The 24,048-nt window shown below is 51.3% G+C and overlaps 1 protein-coding gene across 50 annotated transcripts in view; it reads left to right on the forward strand.

Moving 5' to 3' along the window:
* The window catches only part of CELF4 (CUGBP Elav-like family member 4), a 289,470-nt gene extending 276,595 nt beyond the window's left edge, over positions 1-12,875 (forward strand). For 40 of the 50 annotated variants that reach the window (XM_032859528.1, XM_032859537.1, XM_032859551.1 and 37 more), the window contains 2 exons: positions 2,470-2,641; positions 11,204-12,875. In XM_032859528.1, the coding sequence (XP_032715419.1) occupies positions 2,470-2,597 (128 nt within the window). In that variant the 3' untranslated portion in view covers positions 2,598-2,641; positions 11,204-12,875. Of the gene's footprint in view, positions 1-1,981; positions 2,061-2,469; positions 2,642-9,087; positions 9,175-11,203 lie in introns of those variants that run through there. The other 10 variants (XM_032859520.1, XM_032859522.1, XM_032859521.1 and 7 more) reach the window with 4 other exon arrangements.
* The last annotated feature ends 11,173 nt before the right edge of the window (positions 12,876-24,048 follow it).

Consider the following 24,048-nt stretch of genomic DNA (forward strand, 5'->3'; position numbering starts at 1 on the left):
GAACCATAAAAATGGGAGACGGCGTCTAGAGCCCTGTTCAGCGGCCCTGACTCCTCACCAGTTAGCAAAACTAGCTGAGAGAGAAACGTTCCCTTGAGCCTGGAGCACTTACCAACCCCTGAGCTCTCAGAGACTTTAAACTCTCCTTTGAAGGCTGGGCTTCTTCCCTCCAGGACCTCTGGTCCCCCACCCTCCTCACTGGGCGGCTGTCCTTCCCTTTACCCCTCTGCCCTAGGTAGTACCCCCAGCCCCCTTTATCTTCCTCCCAACTCCAACATGCTTTGCTCACATTTGTTTCCTGCAAGAAGAGCCACAGAGGGCCGGGGGCAGGTGGGGAGATAGAGTCTGAGCTGATAGGGCTGTGCCGGCGGGCCAGCGGAGGAGAGAGGGGTGTCACCCAGTGAGGCTGTCTCTCCCGGCAGAGAGAGGCTTTGGTTCAACCACGCCCCTGATTCTGGGGAAGAGCTGTGTAACAGACCTGCAGTTCACACATGTGAAAACTTCTCTGTTCTGTGAAGAGCTGACTGTGGTCATCAGGCAGAGAGGTCAGTGGGGTGGTGGACTGGCCAAGGGGATGAGAGGAAGAGGTGGAAGGATGTCTCTCCTGCAGCTCTCTGGCTAAGGGCCATCCAGAGTCTCTCCTGTTTTGGCACATGGACTTGTACAGAGATCGGTCATGTTTCTCTGGGCCTGACTCACTGATTCCATCTGAGCTCACACTCACCCATTCTTGAGTACACTTACTGTGTACACACACACACACACACACACACACACACCATCTCATGGCTGCAAGAGTGAGCTCATGGCTGCAAGAGTGAGCGTGACAAATGTGAGCAAAAGCAGGAAGGAGTCAAGAGAAAGAGGAAAGAGGCCAGAGGAGGCAGGGCATAGGGCAAAGGTAAAAAGACAGTCACCATGTGGGGAGGGTGAGGGAGAGGTCTGGGACAGGCCCAGTGTACCATGGACAACTAGCCAAGAAAACGGCTACTGCTGCCGTGGGGGTCTGTACACCTATTAGCTGTATATCCAGAGGCTATCTGGGGACGAGCACCCTAAATGAGACACGTTTGCAGGATGGCCTGGGAACCTCGCCAAACTTAGTTTCATATAGTTCGCAGGATCTAAGTCCATTTTACAGGAGAAAGGGCCCCTCAAGTCAAATAAATTCCAGGAAACACCAGGCAAACCAAGCTATAAGTATTTATTTACTGGAGAACTTGGGGTGGGAGGTGGACTTTTTTTTATTCATGTGTCTTAAACCGCCTGGGAGGGGCACGGTGGTAAGCCTACTTGACCACAGAAGGCCCTTTCTCAGGAGCACCAGTTAGGGCCAGTTTAGGAGATGCTGACGTAAAATGTAGTCTCTATAAGGAGATGCATTCAATGTTCCCAAAGGGTGACTTTTAAACTAACTTTCAGATTTGTATCCATCCCCAGCTGGGAGCTACTTGTTTCAGAAGGTGACTGGGAGCCGTAGATGGTTCTGTATCTCTTTCTGGGATGTTGGGAAGAGTGACCGAGTGACTTTGTAAAAAGCACTTCTGCAGTGCCTAGGCCACAGAGAAGGCTCTCAGCTAACTTTTACTAATAGCGTTAATTTGCCCTACTACTGTTATTATAGATACCATGAGGGGTTCATAGGGAATGAGTCAGTTGGTGCTCGCTTAGAATCCAGGGCAAGTGCACCTGCTCCCAGAGCTTGGAATTTTAAATAAAAGGGAGGTGCCAACAGCCCCTGGACGCGAAGTGGTGGGTTCCTGCCAGTCGGACTGAATTTAGGCAAGTGTCCGCCAGGAGCCTGGCTCCGGGCAGCCTCACCAAAGACCGGGAGGGGGGCAGAGGGCGGCGAGGACTGTCAGCCCCTGCCCTCCCCCGCGGCCAGGCGGCCCTTGCGAGGGGGGGCGGCTGGAAACGGCCGTGGAGAGGTTTTCTCCGGGGTGCCCCCCTCCCTCCCCCTCGCACTCCTCTCTCTCCCCAGGCCGGCACCCTGTGCCCTCCCGCTGCCAGGCCCCCTCCTGTCAGGGAGGACAGTGTCCAATAAACTCCTCCACCCGCAGGTGTGTCCGCCCTCCCACCGAAGTAGAGGGCTGAGGTGCCGGGGCCGGCCGGGGTGGGGGGCGAGGGCGCCCAGGAGAGTGGCGCCGCCCAAAGCCGCGGTGGAGCTGGGGAGGCCCAGCCTGGAGTCGCGGGTCGGCGAGGCCTGGAGCCCCGGACACGCCCACCCCGGGAGGGGCCGTGCGCTCGCGGGCTGTGGGGGGAGTGAGGCCGGGCCCGGGCGGGGCCCCGGGGTGGGGGGGAAGGAGCCTCGAGGCCCCCCTCCTGCCCGAGGTGCTGCGGGAGCGCTGGGAGGGGCCGCCGCCAGCCCCGCCCCGCCCCGCCCTCGGGCCCCGCCCTTATCCCCACTCACCCCTCCCCGTCGGGGCGGCCCCGTGGAAACCCAGGCCCTCGTCCCTCGTGTCTCGCCAGGCTTCGTGAGCTTCGACAACCCGGCCAGCGCGCAGACCGCCATCCAGGCCATGAACGGCTTCCAGATCGGCATGAAGAGGCTCAAGGTGCAGCTGAAGCGGCCCAAAGACGCCAATCGCCCATACTGAGCGCCGGCGGGAGCGTCCCCCGGGGGAGACCAGGACTCGCACAGGTAACCGGGGGCGGCCGGGGCGCGGGGACGGGGGGTTGGGGAAGGGGCACCGATCGGACCCGCCGCCTCCTCTAGCCTTCCTGAACTGGACCCTCGCTTGCCTTGGACCCGCTGCGCCCAGCTCGACCTGCTCCTCACCCGATGCCTGGGGGCAGGCCTAGAGCTGTGGTCATCCTGCAGAAATGGGCGTGGCCACCCCCCTGTTGCAGAGCCAAGAGAAGCAGGTGTGAGGGAACCGTTCTGAGAAGGTGGGGCGAGCCCTGGGCCGTACATCCAGGAGGTCTACACTGGCAATCCTGTTTGCCAGAAGACCCTGGGGTGAGCCTGTGACGAGACTTTGGCAAGCTTAGTACTGGGAGAGTTTGGGAGGGGGAGCTGTCCACGTCTCCTGGGGCCTTCTTCTAGACTCCTTGGCTCTCTCCTTCCTATGTCTCCTGCCTTGAGGGCTGGTGGCCTTTAGACACTTGACCTCCTCACCCCTCCAATGCTCCGTAGCTCAGTCAGTCTGGGGCAGAAGCTGAGGAGAGTGATGGCCTAGCTCTGGGGCCACTTACCCTGTCTGCTTTACCCCAGGTTCTGATGAGTGGGCAGTTGTCACTCTTTCCTGCTTAGTCTGGGTCTTGCCCTGTGGCTGGAGACACACTAGGCTACTTCTCTTCTAGGCCACTTGTTCCCCTGGGTGAAGCAGCTTCCTGGGAAAGGGGCCGGGGGTGGGGGGGGGGGGAGATGGGCCCAGCCTTCCTTCAGCCTGATATCCCACACTGCTGGGCACTCCTGTAGGCCCAGCTCACCCACAGGCCAGAGACAGGTCTCCCAGCCCTCTATCCCTCCACTTCCATCAGCAGTACTGTGCACCAGGTATTGTTAGGTACTTGGGACTCAGCACCAAATAAGACTGACAAGAACCCTCATCCTTAGAAGGAAGGACAGACAATAAACAAACACATATGACCAAAAAGTAAATTATACAGTGTGTCAGAATTGTTGGTTACAGTTAAATCAGGTAGTTACGGTGGGCCTTGTTGAGTAGGTGACATTCAAGGAAAGACTTGGAGCAGGTGAGACAGGGAGCCATGCCAGCATCTGGAGGAGCGAGTCTTTCATCTGAAGGGACAGCCAGTGCAAAGGCTCCAAAGAGAGGGCGGGGCGGTGTGGTGGAGAACAGCAGAACAAGGTAGTTGGAGGGGAACAAGCATGGGGGCATGGCAGGAGAGGGGATCCCAGAGGTGAGGAGGACCACCTCAGGCAGGACCTGGCGGCCATTGTATAGGCTAAGGGAGTGGCCGCTGGGGAGCCATTGGAGAGCTCTGAGTAGAAGAGTGGTGAACCCATTGCAAGTCAGTGCGATCCCTGGTTGCTGTGTTGATAGGAGCCCCAGAAGAAGTCTAGTGCGTGGACCACTCAGTCCAGGACAGCAACAGCCAGTGTGGTACGAGGGAGTTGTGTTCTCGGTGTTTTTGGAAGGCAGAGCCAGGATGCCTTTTATAATGAATTGGAGGAGGGTGCCACAGAAGGAGTCAAGGATGACCCCCAGCTTTTGGCCCCAGAAACTGGAGTTACCGTGACTCGAGATGAGGAGGGATTGGGGCAAAGAATGGACCCTGCACATGAGAGTTAGCCACTCACGTGGAGGTTCAGAGTCTGGAGTTTGTGAGGGAGATCTTCAGTTTCCCAGTCTCCTCTCAAACCCCACTACTACCAGCAGAACACCCTCCAGCCGCCCAGGAGCAGCAGCTCTCACTTCTCTCGGAGAGGGTGCTGAGCCTCTGCTCTCTGCAAGGCTGATAAAGCAAAAGCCACCTCTCCTGCCCCCTGAGCTCCCAGCCCTGCCCATCTCTGGCTCCTGTGAAGATGCGTACACCTGCATTCACTGAGAGTGGGGCACCTTCCCGGACTGGCACTGGGCTTGTTGCTGGCCTGCAGAGATGAGGGGGTCACCATCCTGCCTGCACGAGCTTCTGGGTGCAGCAAACACAGACCACAGGATGCAGTCTGCAAGGGGGTGCACTTCCGTAGGAGTTGGGGGATCGGTCAGTAAGAGCAGCCCTTTCTGGACAGAGAGCCTTTTTTCATAGATAAACTTAGCTCTGCCACGAAGGCACAACCTCTTGGACTTCCATTTCTACATTAATGAAACCAAGGTGTTGGAGTCATCAGAGGATTTTTTAGGAGGGGGTGTGCTCCAGGGCCATGCCCTGAGATTCTGAGGGGCCCCTGTGGGTGTGTTTGTGCCTCTCGTGAAAGCATCTTGTCTTAGCCTCCTAGACCTACATGCAAGTAAAACCCAAGCAAGGATAGATCAGACCTGTAGATCAGAGAAATTCCCAAAGGAAGGGGTAAGTAAGGCAGATTTGCTGTTTGGGACAGACAGTAAGAAGTGGCCCACGGGGTAGAAGCAGCCGACACTGGTAGTTGGAGTGAGGGCTTGAGAGGTGTGGTTTAGAAAACAGAGGGGTTCTTCCCCCAGGGAAAACCAAGACCAGACAGCCGGGAACCCAGACTTCATGTGTGCTTAAGAACACACGAGGCACAGTTCTTACAGGTTACAAGTCCATAGTGTAGCTGTATCACTGTGACTGCTCTGTCTTTATTCCCATTTTAAAGATGGAGCACAAAAGATTAAGTTACTTGCCTGTCAGCTACTGAGTGGCAGAGCCATGATTTGAAGCTGGAGGCTTATTCCAGATGCTGTGCTCCTAAGTGCCTTTACGTAAGGAGAATGATCCCCAACCCCCCACCCCGTTATCCTCACCCCAACCCTCCCACTCCAGAGTCTTGTCCTGAGTATCTGAGGGGGCATGTCATGACATCTCACTTCTCTGGGCCCCTCTCTTCTTAAGCAGTCTTCTAGAAAATTATGACATAACAGAACTCCTACAAATAAAGTTGACCTTTAATCCATTTAGACAGCATTTTAACAAAAGGTGATTTCAGGCTTTCCAACTTAAGACTGTTAGAGACCATAACAGAAGGAGGTGCTGAGACAAGGCGCAGGCTCGAGGACTGCAGTGAGAAGTGGAGGAAACAGCATGCAAAAGCAGCTAATAATTCCCACAATTTTACAGCCTGGTAAAGGATGAGTCCTAGAGGCTCAGAAGGGCAGGGCTAGCCTGAACAGGGCTGGTGGAGGGATAAACCATAGCCAGGAGCTAAGGGGTGGTGGGGTGGAAGGATCTCAGGGCCTGGCTCGCCACCTGCAGTGGTGAAGGCGAAGTCACCATGGCGGCCAGAGCCAGGTCAGGACAAAAGTGTGGCAGGTCTAGGGGGGAGGGGGCCCCAGCAGAGCAGCCGTGGGGAGCGCAGTTGGGTGTTGGTTCCATAATGTGCGGCCTGGGTAGTGTCAGGTTGGCTCCCCAAATCCTGATGTCTCCTGATGGTGTGATGCCCCACCCACTCCTGGTTCCCCTGACACCCCTGCTCCTCTGGCTGCTTGGGCTCATTACCTTGTACTAAGGTGGGGGTTTCTCCAAGAAATCTTCACCAGGACACAAAGAGGGAGGAAGCAAAGGTGGAAAGACTGGGCAACACCGTGGCCAGGGCCATAGCCAGTGAGCAGAATACCCAAGTCCCTTGTCCTGCCACAAAGATCAGTAGCACGCGCTGGGCCCCATGTTGAGAGCAGGGTCACAGACTCCCAGCACTGTGGTTCTGGGGTTGGAGGACACTGAGCAGCGTGTCTGACTTCAGTGGGAGTCCTCTCTCTTCTGGGTCCTGGGTTGTGGCGCTGAGTGTGTTTTGCACGGTGTCTGCTCTGAGCTGAACTTTGCACGGTGTCTGCTCTGAGCTGTGTAGGTACGGGTGCTTTGGGCCTGACCTGCATGGGGCTGGGCGGTGACTTTGGATCTGGGCCATCTCTGGCTGGAGCCCAGCTGTGTTTAGAACCTGGCATCTGAATTGGCTCAGCTGACAATAATTTCCTCTCCCAGGTCGTGAGTTGGAGCTTCCCAGGCCTGATTCAAGCCCCCCTTGCTGGTCAGTGACCCTGCTGCCACCTCTTGGGACTGTGCTTTGTGAGGATCTTTGAGAGAGTGGCCAAGAAGGGGTCACCCCTGCAGGCTGGGGTCCAGCTGTCCCCTAATAAAGAGAGGAGTCAGCTAGTCAGCTGTGCACGTGCAGAGCCTTGGGGAGGCTCCCGAGGAGTTGAATGAGTGTGACAGTGTGTTTGTGTGTTGGGCCAAGCGTGTGTGTGTGTGTGTGTGTGTGTGTGTGTGTGTGAGGGGCAAGAGTGTGTATGAGAAGTTCCCTATGTGGGGCTTTGAGGAGGTGGGTGTGATGATCAGCTTTGAGCTTCAGGACCCAGGACAGCGCAGGTGCCAAAGGGCGGCTAGAGGCAGACTGAGGGAGGGCACAGAAGCTAGTCCAGTGGGGAGGAATGGGCACCGACGACATGCTCAGGAGTGGAGGGTGGGGAAAGGTCCCCAGTGGGCCGCTTAGTTGCAGTTGCCATAGCTGACACCTGGTGGCCCTGCCCTCCTCAGTTCTTAGGTCTCTTCCCCCACCCAAAGGGACCAGCCCATTGGCTCTCCTGGGTTGGTCTAAGGGTTTCCATTTGGAAAGGGCTGGGAATGCAGGGGAGGGGGGCATGTCAGGACCTCTTGGGCACGCAGTGGGCCCTGATCTGAGTGCAGGAGACCTGCTGCTGGAAGAGCAAGAGCCCTGCCTGCATGGGCAGGCGGGCAGGGGTCTGTGGAGGAAGAGCTCTTCTGTGAAGGCAAAGCAGGAGGCTGGGTATGTCCTTAACATAGAGTCACCCCTCAGCGACTTGGTAGCTTATCCACAGTGACATTTCAGATCCCAGACACCTCTTCCACACTCCCTGAAGAAAGACACAGAGCTGAGAGAGGGAGTCTGCTCTGTGTAGCAGCAAGGTGGACAGATGAGCCAGGCACAGAGGCTTCAGGGATTGGGGGCTGGGGAGTAAGCTCAGCAGGAACCATGAGCAGGGGGTAGGGCTGGGAACCCCCAAATTCCCAGGTTGGGGCAGAGGGCCATGCAGTGGTGAGGAGGGCAGAAGATAATTCAAGGTGGAAAAATGTGATGAGAAGGGGACACAGCCCCAGTCACCTAGGGATCCCCCAGTAAAGAAGGCAGGTGAAGGCCTGTGACATGGGGCAATCTAGAAAGATGTACAGGCAGGGGTGTAGGGAACGGAGGAGGAGGAGGTAGAGGAGGGGAGGGCAGCCCCAGAAGTGACAGCCACAGAGCCTGGAGACCAGGGCCATAGCACTCCCCTCCCTGATGGACTATCCTTTCTCGCATTACCCACCCTGCAGGGTACCCAGTAGGCTTCCATTCAGCCCTTCCATGGTCAGCACCACGGAGCCTTCTAAAGGCTTCACGTGCCTGGAAGCAGCATCACTTTGGCCATGTCGGCCACCTTGGGAGCAAAGGGAAGGCTGTGAGCTGACCGTGAAATGAAATCAGCAATGCCGAGGGGTACCCATAGAATTCCAGTAACACGATATCATTTCCTCTCCATCTCCAAACTGAATGTGTTCATTTTCTGAAGGTTCTAAGACACGAGGGTTGAGCATAGGAGAAGAGGAGAGGACCGTAACCTCACACAGTGGGTGCTCTTGCAGCGGCGAGGCCCTTCTCTGGGGGTGGGGGGTGGGGAGCAAGGTGGGACCACTGGGGCGGGAGGACTGAGTGGCTGGCGGTGTGGGCTCTCCTTGGGCCCCTGGCTGGGCTCCCCGGATGCAAGTCGCTGTAGCCAGCCTTGGATCTGCCCTGCCTTCAGGGTGACCCTGACAGGCTCCCCCTGCTGGTCCACAGGCTGAGGCCACAGGAGGCTGGGGTGGGGGGTGTGGAGAGCGTGGTCCCCCGCCAGGGGAGAGAGAACCGAGGGCGATACAAAGCAGAGAGCGTGCTGCCTGATCTGCTTGCTGGCCACGGTGGTTTGAGGGGCTGTTTTAGTTTCTCCTAGCCCTCTTGCCAAACTGCCCACGCCCCTCCTCCTGTCCCTGACGCATGATGGATGCCCTTAGTGGCCCTGTGTGAGGTTCTGCTACTGTTCACAGTGTACCATGTGTCTGCATATACAACCGTGTGTGCGTATGTGTGTGCGTGTGTGTGTGTGTTGATGTGCCCATGTCGTTTGTCTGCCAGCTTCCTCCATCCTTTGAGTTCTTTTCGGTTCTCTTATGATTTGACTGCTGTTCTCTCATCAGAGCTTTTAGATTGATGCTGTGGTCTGGTGCTGTATAAATATTTTTCCTTTTGATTTTGTTTTAACTTTTCCTTGCCCTTCTTCACCCTCCTCCCAACCATCCCTGCCCTCCCACAGTCCCCGACCCCACCCGACCTGCCCCTGCCTCTTCCCTCCCCCTTGCCCACACTCTCTTGTCCTCTCTTTCTTTCTCTCTCTCTCTCTCTCTACATATATAAATATATATAAAAATCTTTTCTTCTTTTGTCATTCAATCAAATTCCAACAACCCAACCAGGGCCAGTCAAATCCACCACAGTCTCGCGCTGAGCTAGGAATAAAGTTCACGTAATCACATGAGAGTGGAGAAAACAGTCCCCCATCCGTAAGTTCAAATCAACTCAAAGTTCACAGTGTGACATGATGGCGTCATGTAACAAGGCTAAGAATCGGTTGCATGACAATTGCCGTCAAGTTTCGTGGAGGTGCTGTGATTGGAGCGTTTTTCTTGGATGTTGTATCAGTTGATGATTGGCCCGTCATGATCACACGTGCATTCTCTTGACTTTTGTGCTGCCACAATCTTTTTTGCTGTGCTCATTTTTGTTTTGTTCTTGGTGCTTGCAGTGGTTTTACTTTCTGTTGTTTGGTTTTTCTTGTTCAGCGTTTTTGATGCTTCTCTAGATGTCACATAGAGAAAAAAACAAAACAAAAGAACCAAAAAAAAAAAATAGTAAAAATAAAGATGAATTCCTGAATGATCGAACATGGGATCACTTAACTGTGCAAACCATTATTTTTTTTTCTTAAAAATAAGGAAAACATCTTAAAAAAATATCTATGCGTGGTTGATTTCCTTGCACTTGAAAATATTGTGATTTTATTTTTTTCTAGAAATTTGGGGGCCTTTTTCAATTGACACTTTTCCTAGGTCTGGTCTTTTTCCAGTTAGGCTATTTTTAAATCTCACTTCAAAAGGAAAAATGAAAACAAAAACCAAAAACAAAATCTCTACTGTAACAGAATGATTAAAAAAAAATTATAAACAAAAAAACAAAAAACAAAAAACAAAAAAAAACCTAGAGTACAAAGCCAGAGGCCTCTGAGAGAGAGCCTGGTAACAATTGTAAGGTTTGTATTGTAGCCACCTCTGCTAAATTAAATGTGGGGTGGGGAGGCGGGGGACTGGGGGTGGGGGGGGACCTTTTGGTTGGTTTGGAAAAAACAGTACTGACAAAAGCAAAATGCACCTTTTTGTTTACAACTGAAAAAGGGTCCTTGACAAGTGTTTTTTAATTTTATTATTATTTTCTTTGGTGTTGTAATTGTTTAGACTGCTGTGTACGGTTTGCTGTTTGTTGAATCAACAGTGTGAAAAACCTGCCAGCATGGATTGATATACGCATGACGTTGTCCCCTCAACTGGGGGCTTTGCAGTTCTAACTTTCTCAATGTAACCAGTCACCCCCATGTATAAGTGGAAGCTGCTTGCTATAATGGAGATGAGTCTCATTTGTTAATTCACGATGATTAAGCATTCTCCTTCTGATTCTAGTCAGATCATGATTTTTTTTTCCTTAAAAGCAAAACAAACGAAAAAGTCACCATTGAAAACAAAATCAAGAACTGAGTTAATTTATCTGAGCTTGATGATGAAATCCGTTCTAACTTTTTTAGGTTCTCCCATCTGCTCCCTTGAAGTTCCGAATTTCCTCTAAATTCCCTGGCATGTATGAGAAAAATATTATGTGTGTGTGTGTGTGTATGTGTGTATCTATGCATATACATACACACATATCCATGTATATCCACATATGTGCAGGTGAATATATTCTACACATATATCCAGATATACATATATATACATAGCCTCGCAAATAGTTACTGACCTTGGGAAAGAAGCGGTTGGCTGGAAACTGGGCAGGGGTTCAGCAAAATTCATGTCATGGATGTCTTGCTTCTTTTCCTCAAGCTGGGGAGGAGGGGGCTAGGCTGCTAGATTTTTGCTGTCTTGTTTGCTAGGCTTCTGTATACATATTGTATCTGGGCTAGATCCCTCAAACATCGGTTTAATTGTGAATTCATATCCCACAGTCCCAAATTCTTCCCTTAGATCCAGCTACCCCCCCATTCCAGAACTCTAAAGGAACCCAAATCGAGACCCCTCTCCCAACAACCAAACCTCAGCTACAGTCATCACCACTAGACCTCCAGTGGTTTCTTACTCTGAACAGAAGAGTCAATTTCTTTTTTATGTATCATGATCATGACTAATTCTCATACTGGTCTCTCCCCTCCCTCCCACCATCCCCCAGAGCTCCCACCCTAACCCCCGAGGCAGGGTCCTTTTGGTGTTTGGATGCATTTTGTGTTTCCTCTCTTGGCTTAATCAGCCCTGATTTTCTTCATTTTAGGGCAGGATGCTGAACGGGCTACATTAAAAAACAAACCTCTCTCTATATATATTTATAAATGAGAACTGTTGGATGACACCTTTGACATATCAGCCAATATCAATCAAGCTGAAGACTCCAGACACTTTCTGTGACTGTAACATTTCTTCAAGGAAAGTATAGCGTCTGTGGAGTTCAGAGGGCACGTGTTTGGGGGAAAATATATATGACCCAAGAAGATGAAGAAAAATGAGAAAAAAAAAACACAAAAATGGCAACTTTAAAACAAAATAACTTGAGACCAGATGGGGAGGCTGAAGGGCTGGGAAGTGGGAAGAGACGCTGCTTACCGATCCCCGGGGCTTTTCCAGCCCGTGGGCGCCTGAGGCAGGCTGGGGCAAGCGGTGTGGTGGGGCCTGGTCCCCAGGGGGCGGCTGGGAGGCCGCCGCTGAGCATCTCTATCTGTCATTCCTTTAGCTATTTAGGGACCAAAGGACCAAACTTTTTATTGCAGCTGTGTAGCTCTATGTCAAATAGAGGGGGATGGAGGAGAACCTCCTTCCTGCCTCGTGGCTGTTCTTGAAACAGCTTAGAGCGATTCTATGAAAAAATGTAATAAAAAAAATTTAAAAAAAAAACAAAAAAAGCAAAAACAAAAAAAAAAGGAAAAATAATGCTTCAATGCTTTTAAAACAGCAAGATAATAGTTCTTTGATACTTTGAGAGGCGCTTTGATTACCCTCATTCAAGTCTATGACACTTTCCTATGGTTTTCTGTATTATATGTCTGGATGGAGCTGTTAAGATGAACAAATTGGTGGATATTTGGGGAAAGCAACAAAAATATTAAAACTCATTAACCGTGAAGTGTGAGAAAACAAGGAGGGGAAAAAAGGGACTTACAAGGCAAGATAATTGTTGTGAAAAGTCTGTAAATGCTTCTAACTCTTCCCCCTCTTAAAATCATAATAGTTGTACAGAATTTTAAAAAAGGAGAAGTTTAAAATACCTATATAATAGAAGAAAAATTAGAGGAAAGCAAAAAATAAAAAAAAAAAGGAAAAAAAAAACTATAGAAGTTAGCGTTACTGCTAAAATCCCAGATGTTGTAGGACTGTACTTTTGTAGAGTTTAGACTGAGCATCGATCCCTTCTCCCCGCGAGTGCTGTCGGACGCCGTGCACCCCGAGGGCCTGGCCGGACTCGCCCAGACCTGCGGGCTCCCGGCCGCTCACCGCGCCGGTGGGGGCCGCGCCATCGCTGGAAGGCCCGCCGCCCGCCCTCGCCTGCTTCGCTCCGGAGCTGCGCGCGCTCGCCCGCTCTCCGCAAGCCCTCGACACCTGCCGCTTCACTCGCCTTCCATGCTTGCTCCAGAGACTTTCCGGGCAAGGGAGACCTGGGAAATTCATCGTAAAACAACTAAACAACACACACACACACAAAAACCTTAAACAAGAGAGAGAAAAATAAACAATCTTTGAAGAATTTCTGAAACTGTTTACAAGGAATTTTGAAAAACAGGGATGTTTAAATGATGCCGGCTCTGTTTTTCTGTAAATAAATTTGCATATTTTGTAGGACTTTTAATTGTAATGATAGAGAAAAAAAACAAGGAAAACTATTTAATGAAAGCACGATATTTATCTTTGGTAAATGACTTTAGAGCAGTTAAAAAGACATTGCTTAAAAAAACTCAGAATCAGAAAAAAACACTGAATTATTTAAGAACACATATATTTTAAAGTATAACATATTTATTATAATTTATTTGCACCGTTGGGAAGACTTGCTTTGGCATTCTGCCTTGATACCCTCCTCTCATTGATGTCCAGGTCATTTGGAGGCCAGGGGGCTCTCGGACCTACCAACCCCCCTCCCTTTTTTTTTTTTTTTTTTTTTTTTTTTGCTTTAGACGAACAACTGTCTGGTTCCTCTTAGGCCTCCTCCCTTTCCTTTCTATTTCTTTGGTTAATTATTATTTTTTAAAATTCTCTTTTTCTTTCTCTTGGCTCCTCCTTTTAGGATGTCCAGATGTAAAAAAAAAAAAAAAAAAAAAAAAAAAAACAGCCGCAGTTCAGTACAACTGCTCTTTTCACACTCAACTCCCTAAAACTCCTTGTAACCTTCTGTAACTATTGGATGACGCTTTCTCCAGCTTAGCCCTAAATAAAGCACAGTTTAAAAAAAACAAAAACAAAAAAACAAGACTTCTTCAGTGGTCTGTGCTTCTCGGAATCTGGCCAGCTGTGCCTCACTGGCTCACTGGCAATAGCTTGGTCCTTCTCTCTGTGGAGTCCATGTGCTACCCGGGTCCTCGGTTGGAACTTAAGCCATAGGGAGTGCTTTCCAGGAGATGATGGGGCCAGTGAAAGGAGGTCCCTACCACACTGTGAAACACCTTGTGGTGTGTCTCTGAAAATCTCCATTGCAAACCCATTCTTTTGGTTTCTGGGCGGGATTGGTCCTAGTATCCAGATGCAACAGAAATTCCCCCTTTCCTCCCTAACAGGAGGGGACTGAGGCCACCTGTCCTGAGTTGGGGTAGGGGCATGAACCACTGTGAGGCATTCGGGAAGGAGGCAGAGGAGGCAGGGACCACAATCAAGGAAGGATAAGGACACAACTCAAAACTTGCCACCAAGTATTTTCTCTTGGTCCTGCACCTTGCACTGTATTGGCCGTTGACATGGCTGGAGAAACTGGTTCTGGATGGTGCCCTCCGGCTCTGGGTTTTGGGGAGGGGGAGGGGCTGCAGAGGGAGGAGCTTCCTGGAGTGTTCCCACCTCTTGGTCAGGACACAGACTTCCAAGGCCTGAAAGCCAGGGGGAGGGGTTGAGAAGGAAAGTGTGCTGGGTGTTGAGGGAGTTCCAAAGGAGGAAGGATGGAACGGGACTTGGAGGTGAAGCGACAGGGAGGGCGCAGGTCCTTTTGAGAGCCCAGACAGAGGCAACTCAGCCTCAAGCCTTCATCAGCCTATGCCCTGGGACAGACCTTCTGTAGCCTGTCTGTGCCCTCCTGTGGGAGAGTGGGAGTGACTTCAGCCCTCAGATATGTCCCCTGAAGCAGGGTCATAGAGAGCTGAGGTCAGAGCCCCAGCTCCTTAGTAGTATCTGGACCCTGGGTTCCACGCTCTCTTCCCCGCTCTGTTCCTAAGGCCAAGAGCCAAGTTCTTGTTTCTCGCACTAGCCTGTGAAATGTTAGCCCGAATGCTTTAGGAAATGGGGCAGAACTTGAAGCCTTAACTGTGGAGATAATTCCACAATGAGACCTTCATGGTCCCCTAAATGAACTCCAGTTCCCCTGCCCACCAGGTTGTAAGCCCAGGTGAGAGAGCTCTCTGCCCGTTCTGGAGCCTGTGGGGCACTGGCCTTCTTATCAGAAGTCACTGCAAGGGGCATGACGTCATATCGGGTGTTTCGCTCCCCTGTGAGGAACGGGTAGGTGATTTCTAAGGAATACCCTGGGCTTTGTACCTCAGACTATTCAAAATCATGGTTCTGTTGGACATTTGCAGCCAAAAGCCAGAGGATGGCAGCCTCCACACCACCTCCCCCTTCCATTCTCAGACCCCAGGGGCCTCACTGGCCTCCCCTCCCCACTGGCTATCCTTCTCTGCCATGGCTCTCCCAGACCTCCACTGCTGAAGCTCAGGGTCTTGGGGCCCCTGGGAGCTAGCCCCCCAGGGAGCTGGGCCATGAAGCAGGTTGACCCACGTCCTGTTCCAGGTATGGCTGACGGGGGTCCAGATGTGAATGTGTCAGTTCTAGAAAATAATCCCTTTACTTAAAAACCACACACCCAGTGACTAATGAACACATAGCATATTTAAGAGAGAAAACAATTATTAACCTCTGGGGGAAAGTCACAGATTCTTTGAAAACTATGAGGTCACTCTGCACAGGGGGCTCAGAGACCACAGCTCCTCCATCATCCCCAGGGCTCGGAACTCCTGATCTGCAGTGTTATTTAAGAAAACCCAATACACACTTCTCATTAATTTCTGCCTATGTTTTATGGCTTAGATTATTCCGCTAGCATTCTACCTGCAGGTTTTTGATTTCTGCCTAGCTCCTCCATTTAAAAGACTTTTTCCTTTTTATCATACATTTTTTTTAATTTCAAGCATGATGAAAAGCAGAGATACTTGCATGACGAACCTCCATGTACCACCTAGCTTTTTTTTTTTCTTTGAAGATTTATTTATTTTAGAGAGCGTGCACGCGCGTGCACGAGCCTGAAGTAGGGAGGGGCAGCGGGTGAGGTCTTCGGGCAGACTTGCTGCTGAGCTCGGCCAAGCCAGCCTCAGGCTCAATCTCAGGACCCTGAGATCATGACAGGAGCCTAAACCCAGAGTCAGGCACTTCACCAACTGAGCCCCCCAAGAATCCACCCCCCCATCTAGCTTCAACTCGTGAATTATTTTGAAGCAAATCCTCGATATCAAGTCATTTTACTGATAGGTATTTCAGTTTGCCCTCAACATTTTTGATGCAGAGTTCAAGTCTAGAGGCTGGCTGTGGCCTGGGGGGAAGGGCAGCTAGCTGCACCCATGCTGCTGGTGGGGGGAACTGGTGGCCTCCCTCAGCCATACCCACGCGCCGGTGCTGGTCCCTGGTTAGACCCCAGGGCTCCTTCCAGTCCCTGCTCCCAGTGACTTTCAAAGGCCTTCAGCTCTCCATCCACTCTTTGTACTCACTTTTTTCTCCCTTCTCCCTTTCTTTCTGTCCAATGCTAATATGAAAAGAAGATGTTTAGTGAGAACTTTGAGTGAATAGCTCCCTTCTGCTTCTAGGTTTTTATAAAGATCTGACATTTGTCCTGTTCTGAGCTGGATCCCACGCACCCGCGCACAGGGTACAGGGAGACGCAGACGCCCCAGAGACTCCGTGCACACGTGGGTGCTTCCAGGCCCTGTGGCCGCCTGCCTCCCAGGCTCTGCTGCCAGTGGGCTGGGCACAGTGACAGACTCCCTCTGGGGTCTGCTGGGGCATTGCAATTACACCAGGTTGAACCCAAGCGAGCATCCCCCCCGACCCCACCGCACCCCCAAGCTGGATGGTGAGCTCTGGGACCCAGCCCTGCCCAAGGTGACGTATCTGCCTTGGCTGGGAAGACCATTTGTCTGTCTTGTAGAATGGAATCCACCCTCAAATGAAAAGCCTTGGCTACAGCTGATTACCCCCCGCCTTTGGTAGACTCTTCATTCCTGGCACTTGGCCTTTCGACCACTGTGGCTTCACTGCCAGCAAGAATGAATGAGGGAAGGAAGGAAGGACAGCACAAACTGCAGACAGCTGAGGACACATTCCAAAGTGGAGGGTGTTCTGAAAATGCTCTTTAATAATAGCACATTTGGAATAAGTGTGTAGCGGACACTCCCCTTCCCCTCAGATGAGTATTTGCAAGTATAGGGTTTTTGCTTGAGAGTTCCTTCCTCTGCCCCTCCGCTGGCTTTTCTAAGTTGCCCTCTCTTCCCTTGGTGAGTCCTCCCTTTGCTTTCCAGCCCTCTCCCCCGCCTGCTCAGTGTGTCTGGTCTTCGGGCCTGCCCCAGTACCCCAGACCCCTCCTATCACCCCCAACTCTTCTTCCCTCATGCTATCCTAACTCCTCATCCCTTAGGGAGCTCCAAACATCCCCCTCTGGGCTTGCATGAGGGAAGGGAACCCTTTGTGGGGTTCTCACCAGGATTTGCCCAGACCAGGAGGGGGCTCTGAGACTAGTGTATCAGAGTGAAGAAAGCATTGGCTTTGACTTCTGACTGGATGCAAACTCCAGTTCTTTCAAATATCTTCTGCATCACTTTGGAAAAGTCATCTAACCTCTCTGAGCCCCAGTCTCCTCTCTCAAAGGGAGACAATAATACCACCACCCCAAGAGTTGTTGGGAGTCCGTGAGATGCCACCAAGCACAGCTTCATCCCACCACAAAGATTCTGAGCTAGGAATTCTCTGACGGTATAGTACAGGTACAACGAATACTTCAGGCTTCAGTCCCCTTCTTCCCTTCCTTAGTTCCATCCCATTGACAATTCACATCCCAACTGAGCAAGCTTGAACTTGATGTCAGACCACTGCAAGCCACCTTCTCACAGTCCAGTCAGCCCCGCGACACTCCCGGAGAATTCCTGTCATGCGGAGGTGCACACACCTCTGTCTCCGGGTGCTGACGCTCTTTCCCAGGGACCCCAATTAGCTGCTGCTCCCGTGCCCCTTCCTCTCTCTGCCCTTTCTCCCGAGAGCATTCCTGGCGCCACTGTGGCTGTTACTGTCTACAGCCAATTCTCCTCTGGGGTCATGTGGCCTCAGGCTGCATATTAATTTGGTTTTTGCATTTTAAAAATGTTACTTTTTTTTAAAGGTAACATATTCACATATTTCAAAATTTACAAAAGTATGAAGAAGTCTCTGGTGAAAAGTCTTTCTACCCTTTCTGACCAGTGTTATCAGTTTTTTCTATTACCCCATTTAAATGTGTACATGTGGGGTGCCTTGGCGTAAAGAACTCAGTGGGGAGACCCAGAGCCTGGCGGTGACGGGAGCTGGCCTGTGGGGTCCCAGGCCAGGCCTGCGGGAGCTCAGGCCCCCGCCGTTTGGGTAGAGGACTCAGGGCCCTTCTGCTCACGCTCTATCATTCTCTTGGAGCCACGGGTGTAGCTACCATTAGGGGTGCTTGCTCTGAGCCGGATCCCATGTGGAGCGCTTAATTATAACCTCACCTAATTGTCTGAGGTGGATGTTTTCATCCCTGTCTTACGAATGAGGAAACAGGCTCCGAGAGGTGCTGTCTCTTGCCCAGACGACGCAGAGTCAGGGCCCACGGTGTGGTGGGAGTGGTGGGAGCTCTTCTCCTCCCATCCCACCCAACGGGACTGTGAACCCCCACATAGCAGCTTCCTCCAATGCGGTGTCCTGCCTCCTTGCTCCCCACTTCTTCTCGTGGGTTTCTCAATGATCCAGTTTCACGTTTGGGAAACATCTATGTGGACTCTGGTGCCAGGAAAGGTCCTTTCCTCCTCTCCGTCAGCTGGGCTGGGGCTGGGGTTCTTAGACATGAGGGAGTGACACGTACTAAGCGTGCTGCTAAGGAGTCCAGAATTCTCCCTGCCTCGTAGCCCTTGCTGGCCGTGGGGACCGAGGGGGAGCATGGAGGGAAACAGAAAAGCCCGAAGACCCAGTCGGCTTTTATTCTCCACAAGGAGAGGAAGTTCAGTGGAAATAAATGGAATATTTATTAACAGTTTATGCAGCCCCCTGGGGTTTAAAACCTTTTGAGCTTGTGTCAGCTCTGTTTTCCCCAGTACACTGAACTCTGAGAAAACTAGAAGCAAATTCTTAGGATCAACGCAAACTGGTTCTCCATCACTCAAAAATCAAGGGGAAAATTTAACCATTTCTGAGCGCGCCATACTCCACTAATTGAGGTAGGAGGATTCCTCTCGTCTCCAGAGTCTCCACGTGGATCCTCCTTGCCATTTGCCCTCCCTCCTTACCTCTTCCTTGGGCCCAACACCAGTACTGTGGGCACCGGGGTGGCAGGAAATCCATGGACGCAGGTGCTGCCAACTTTGTGTCCCATTTCCTCTTCCTCCTGGGGTCCAAAGAGGGCCTTCAGAGGCCAGGCAGTTGTGGTCCCTATTCACTCGGCACGGGCGGGGCAGGGACGCCACGGGAACCAACGTGAGGGCCGCCAGGTGGACGCATTCTACCTTCTGTGCTACTCGCCAGTGCCGCTGAGGGTCTCAGGTCCCGCGGCTGGGCCTTCTCCTTGGGTGAGACTTGGGCCTCCATTCGTCCTACTCTTTAAAGAAAGTCATCTTGGAATGGGGAGTGCATCTTTTCCCCAAGTCCCAGCACTGTGCTAAGGATTCAGGGAGACATAATGGTCACAGCCGCGTTCTAGGACAATGCCAAGTGTGTTACGGGTATTTTCTAACCCTGGAAGTTATCTGCAGGGTGCCTTCACCTTACTTTACCGACCAATAATCAGAGGCTTGGGAAAGGTAAGTACCTTGCCCCAAGTCACACTGCAACGTAGCAACGGAGCCCAGATTCCAAATCAGCAGCTCTCATTCCGCCCTAGGAGGCTCCTTGACAAGCCGAGACTGCGGGACAGCGTAGTGCAGGGGCCCGGGGAGCCCCGAGGAGGGAAGGCTGGTAGCCCGGCCTAGAGGGAGACGCTGGGGCTGAGTGTTAGAAGGTGAGCAAGGGTTCCATAGACCCCAAGGGTGGGGGCCATGGAGAAGGAAAGAACCCCAGCCTTCGGAAGAACTGCCAAGGTGTCTAGGTAGGTGGGGAATATGCTGGGGAAGACCGGGCCTTGTTTCCGAACAGTCCACTTACCGATGACCCACTCACTGTCCTGCCTACTTCACTGATCCCACCCCAGTCATCTTCCCAACAACGCTGTTTTGAGCGGGGTGCTCAAAGTCACACGGTAGGGCAGAACTGGGTGTGAGCCCAGGTCCCCTGCTGGCAGAGTCTGTGTTTGTCATCACTCTGTTACTTTGGAAGAGATCACCTCATCAAGGCCCTGGCACGACCACTCTTCACTGACTGTATTCCCAAGCCTCACACAAAGACAACACAACCGAACCGCAGGACGGAAGATTGTCCTGGAAAGGCTTAGAACCCTGCCCCTGCCAGTTTTCTCCTTTGCAAAGAGAGCAGGGGCCTGGCTCGCAAAGATTTGGCCCAGTTCTCTGCTAAGTGCTGGGAAGGGCCACGGAGAAGAGAGGGCAGAGGAGGGAGACCACGAATGCCCTCAGGCTAGTTCTTGAGACAAGAGCCACCTGAGAGACGCAGCCCGTGTGTTCCCACCACTTGATTCTGCTCTCAAGTCTGGGCGGAAGTTGAAGCGAATCTTGACACTTGCGTCTTGCCTGAGTGCTGGGCAAACTTAGGAGAACTCTGGCTTCAAGGGATCCCCTTTAATCAAGAACTACTTGAGTGTATTTTGTGCTGGCACATAGTAGGGCCTCCACAATGTTTGCTGAATGTATGAGAAGAGGGGTGGGACGGGGCATGCATCCCATGGGGCCCCTACCCAGCACACTCTCAGCAAGGCCCCTCAGCCACCCCTTGCCCCAGGTCTGCATGAGGAGTAGAAGAAAGCCTGGTGGTCCCAGTCTCCTCATTACCTCGGGAGCTGGTGGCATACTAAGCTTTTGGGAAAACGTCTCATTGGGGGCCCTCAAAGATAGCTTAAGGACACAGATTCTCCTGTCATTCCAGATTTCGACCACTCACATTCTCTTAGTTCAAGGTTCAAGGTCCTACCTGCCTTTGCCCAGCCACAATGTCCCATCTTCGGGGAAGATTCTGATCAAAGCCCCCCTCGCAGGAGCCCCTGTTCAGGCCTCTGTGACGACTGGCCAGTAGGAGCTGTAGCTGCAGCTCGACATAGCTCCTGGGGGCTGCTGGGGGCCAGGAACGATGTCACTGGACTTTGCCTAGGGCAGAGTGGGCGATCAAAAAGTGCGTCCGCGTTTACTGAAGACCGTGTGTCCTGAACTTTTAGAATCTGATGAAAGCTATGAATCCTCTGGTCTGGTGAGCGTCCAGGTGAGGAGTGAGGTGGGAGATGGGTGATGAGAGGGCGGCTCTCTACCCAGACTGATGGTTTTGGAAGACCAGGAGACTTTTCCTTTCTGAGACAGCCCACTCCAACACTCCCCCTCCCACCGTGGGGGGACAGAAGTAACTGGGCCCCTCATCCATTTCCCTGCTCTTTTCCGAAGCTCAGCTGGGAGATGTGGGGGTTGCCCCCTTCGCCAGACACCCCCCTGCTGTGGGTAACTGCTCCCGAGACCCTTCTGACACTCCTTGCTACTTGACTTTTTCCCCAACACAGTAAATCTCCTTCTATCACTCTCCAAGTTAATATAGTAAGTTGTGTCCTTTTGAGAAGAAATACATAATAGTATATTAGAAGAATCATGGATCTCCTCATTCATGCTTAGAAAAAATTTATTACAATGTAAGAAAGTCTGAATAGCATGAATTTATTATAATGATTTAACACTTCTGCACTTGAGTTAAAAATGCCTCTCCATAAATAACTGTCCCTGGAAAACATAGCAAATTTACACAGTTTACCGTTTCCCAATGTTATATAAATCCCACAAGCTTAAATCACCTCCAGCTGGGAGAAGGCTGAAAACCGGAGCTGTGGAGTTCATAGGGTCTCTGGTGGCAGTGGCAAGAAGCACGACAGCTGGGCTTCCCTTCCTCCAGCTCCTCATCTCAGCACTGGGGAACAGAAGGACCAAGGGCAGAGAACAGCACGGTGTATAACCGCAGCGCAGGTGAGGGACCCCGGACCTTGGACATCCTGGTCAGGGGGTCAGGGCATTGTCTGTGCGGTAGTGCGAGGGAGGGACCAGCCCACCTGCCAGCTGGGGAGTGCAGAGGAAGGGGAGGGAGAGGCCAGCGCCCACCCCGTCTGGGCCCTGGCCTTCCAGTCAAGCACCTCTTCTCTCACAAATCCCAACGACGCTCTTTACTCCTGGGTCTTCCGGTCCCTCCACATCCCATGGACCCCTCTCTGGCTCTCCTGGACCTAGGCCTCCTTGCATGGACAGTTTTGTCTTACCATTCTGTCTTTCCTCTGGGCTAGATCAGCGTCCCAGGAACCAACTTGTAAGGTAGGAATGACCACCCCCTTTACACAAATTTTATAAATTATTCTATGTGAGGCTTAGAGAGTATAATTTGTAAAGCTTAGCTTTATAATACAGTTTGAATTTATAAAGTATAACCTGTCTAAATGTGTGCAACTCACAAGTGGTAAGGCCGAGTTGTTTCTAAGGTCAGTATTTGTCATCTTTGGACACTTCCCATTCTAACAGGGGGACAAACAATACAGCCCAGTTTGAGGTGGGATAGGACGGAAGGCTCTTGGAGCATAATTGGAGCCAGGAGAAAAGAATCTGTAAGGGTGCCTGGGGGGAATCAGGAAAATGTGGAAGTAGTGACATCTGAGCTAGGTCAGGAAAGATTCATCCATGAGAGAGAGATGCGGACAAGTCACACAGATAGGAAAGAGCAGTATGTCTTCGGGAAGTGGCCAACAGCTGTAAGTTGCACAGGTGAACAGAGCAGAGAAAGGAGGGCGATGAGGTGGGAAAAGGGACATGGGGTCAGATGCTGAGTCCTGCTATGTCACTCTAAACGGCATGCTCCTTGCCCTGTAAGCCTTGTGGAGTCCTTTGGATTTTTAAGCAAGAAAGTTACAAATCTTAGGGTTGTTCTGGAAAGAAAATGCGAGTCAGTGTGGGAATGAGGAGGAAGCAATGGAGGTGTTCCCAAACCCCTTAGTACAGCCTTCACTTTCTCCATGAGAGAGGGGCAAGTAGCCTGGCATAGTACAGAGTAGTGGACTTTGGAAGCACAGATCTGTTTAATGGCTTCCTTCCTTCCTGCTCTCCCTCTCTTTCACCGATGCACTTACCTGTCCATCTAACTGATAATGATGAGAGCCTACAGCGTGTCAGGAACCGTGCTAAGTTCTTGGGAGTGAGTGATGGCTAAGAACAACATCTTATTTGGGCCACCATGGGGCCTGCCGTCTAAGGGAGGGATCAGATAAACAGGCGTTTCTAGCACAGTAAGTGTGGTGATGAAGGATGTCACAAGGTCAGGAGGATATCACAGTGCCTTCAGGAACTATGGCAGTTCACAGTGGTTGAGCACAGAAGTCAACAGAAACAGTGGGGAAATGAAGGGGCTGTAGGTCTACAGTGGGCCAAACCATGAAGATCCTCGTGCATTATGCTCATAACGCCAAGCTCCTTCTTAAGCACAATAAGAAACTAAGTACTATCCAACACTTTTAAGCCAGGGTACGACCTGGCAAGATGACCCTGGTAGCTTCCTGGAGAATAGTAACAAGTATCCTTATGAATGCTTATTTATCTGTGCTGAGCACTTGAGATACATTAGTTCACTGCATTCCACAATAACCCCTGGAGGAAGGTTCTGCTATGATCCCCATTAAAAGATAAGAGTGAGGCAAAGAAGGGTAAAGTCAAACTTGTTCAAGGATGAATCCAGCCATCTAGCAGGAAGAACAATGCAGAGACTGTTGTGCTAGAGAAGCACCAGCAGAGATAGAGCGAAGGGGTGGGCTGAGAAACGGGAGGTGGACTTGATACTACTTGAGAGTTTGACCAGGAGGAGGAGGTGGGGAGGGAATAATGATCCTCTCTCCGCAGATTCCAAGTTGGAATTCTATTCTTTACTAGCTGATGACCTTAGTTAGGTTTTGTTATGCCTCATTTTCATTATTGGTGCATAAAATAACCTTGAAAACTTAGGTGTCCATAGATGTATCCCTGTCCTCATTCCATAAAGGATTTGAGGTGGCTGACGCTGGTAAGAAACACATATCCAAATAATCTCTTTAAAGTATGATTCTTGGGGTGCCTGGGTGGCTTGGTTGGTTAGGGTCTGCCTTTGGCTCAGGTCATGTTCCCAGCGTCCTGGGATTAAGCCCCGTGTGGGGCTCCCTGCTTAGCAGGGAGTCTGCTCCTGCCTCTCCCTCTGCCTCCCCACTCATACTCTCTCTCTTCCATGTAAATGGATGAAGTTTTTTTTTAAAATTTTTAAATTTTTTATTTTTTTAAGTATGGCTCTCATTAGCATTGAGTAAGATGGCACACAGGGCTTGGAGTTGGTTGAGTGATGATGGTGTTCTTGCCACCTCTGCATTGGAGGGGCACCTGCAGTCTCCTTGGGCCTGTGGAGGTGTCAGGTTGACCGGGGAAACAAGGACAGAAGGTCTCGGGCTATTGACTGAATCTACCAGTATGATTTCAAAACTGGGCATTTCAGACACACAAGCCCTTGCCTAATATCTCTTAGCACCTA

This window comes from Lontra canadensis, unplaced genomic scaffold (genome assembly GCF_010015895.1).
Source record: "Lontra canadensis isolate GAN:19392208 unplaced genomic scaffold, GSC_riverotter_1.0 scaffold17, whole genome shotgun sequence".
In the NCBI taxonomy this organism is placed as follows: Eukaryota; Metazoa; Chordata; class Mammalia; order Carnivora; family Mustelidae; genus Lontra; species Lontra canadensis.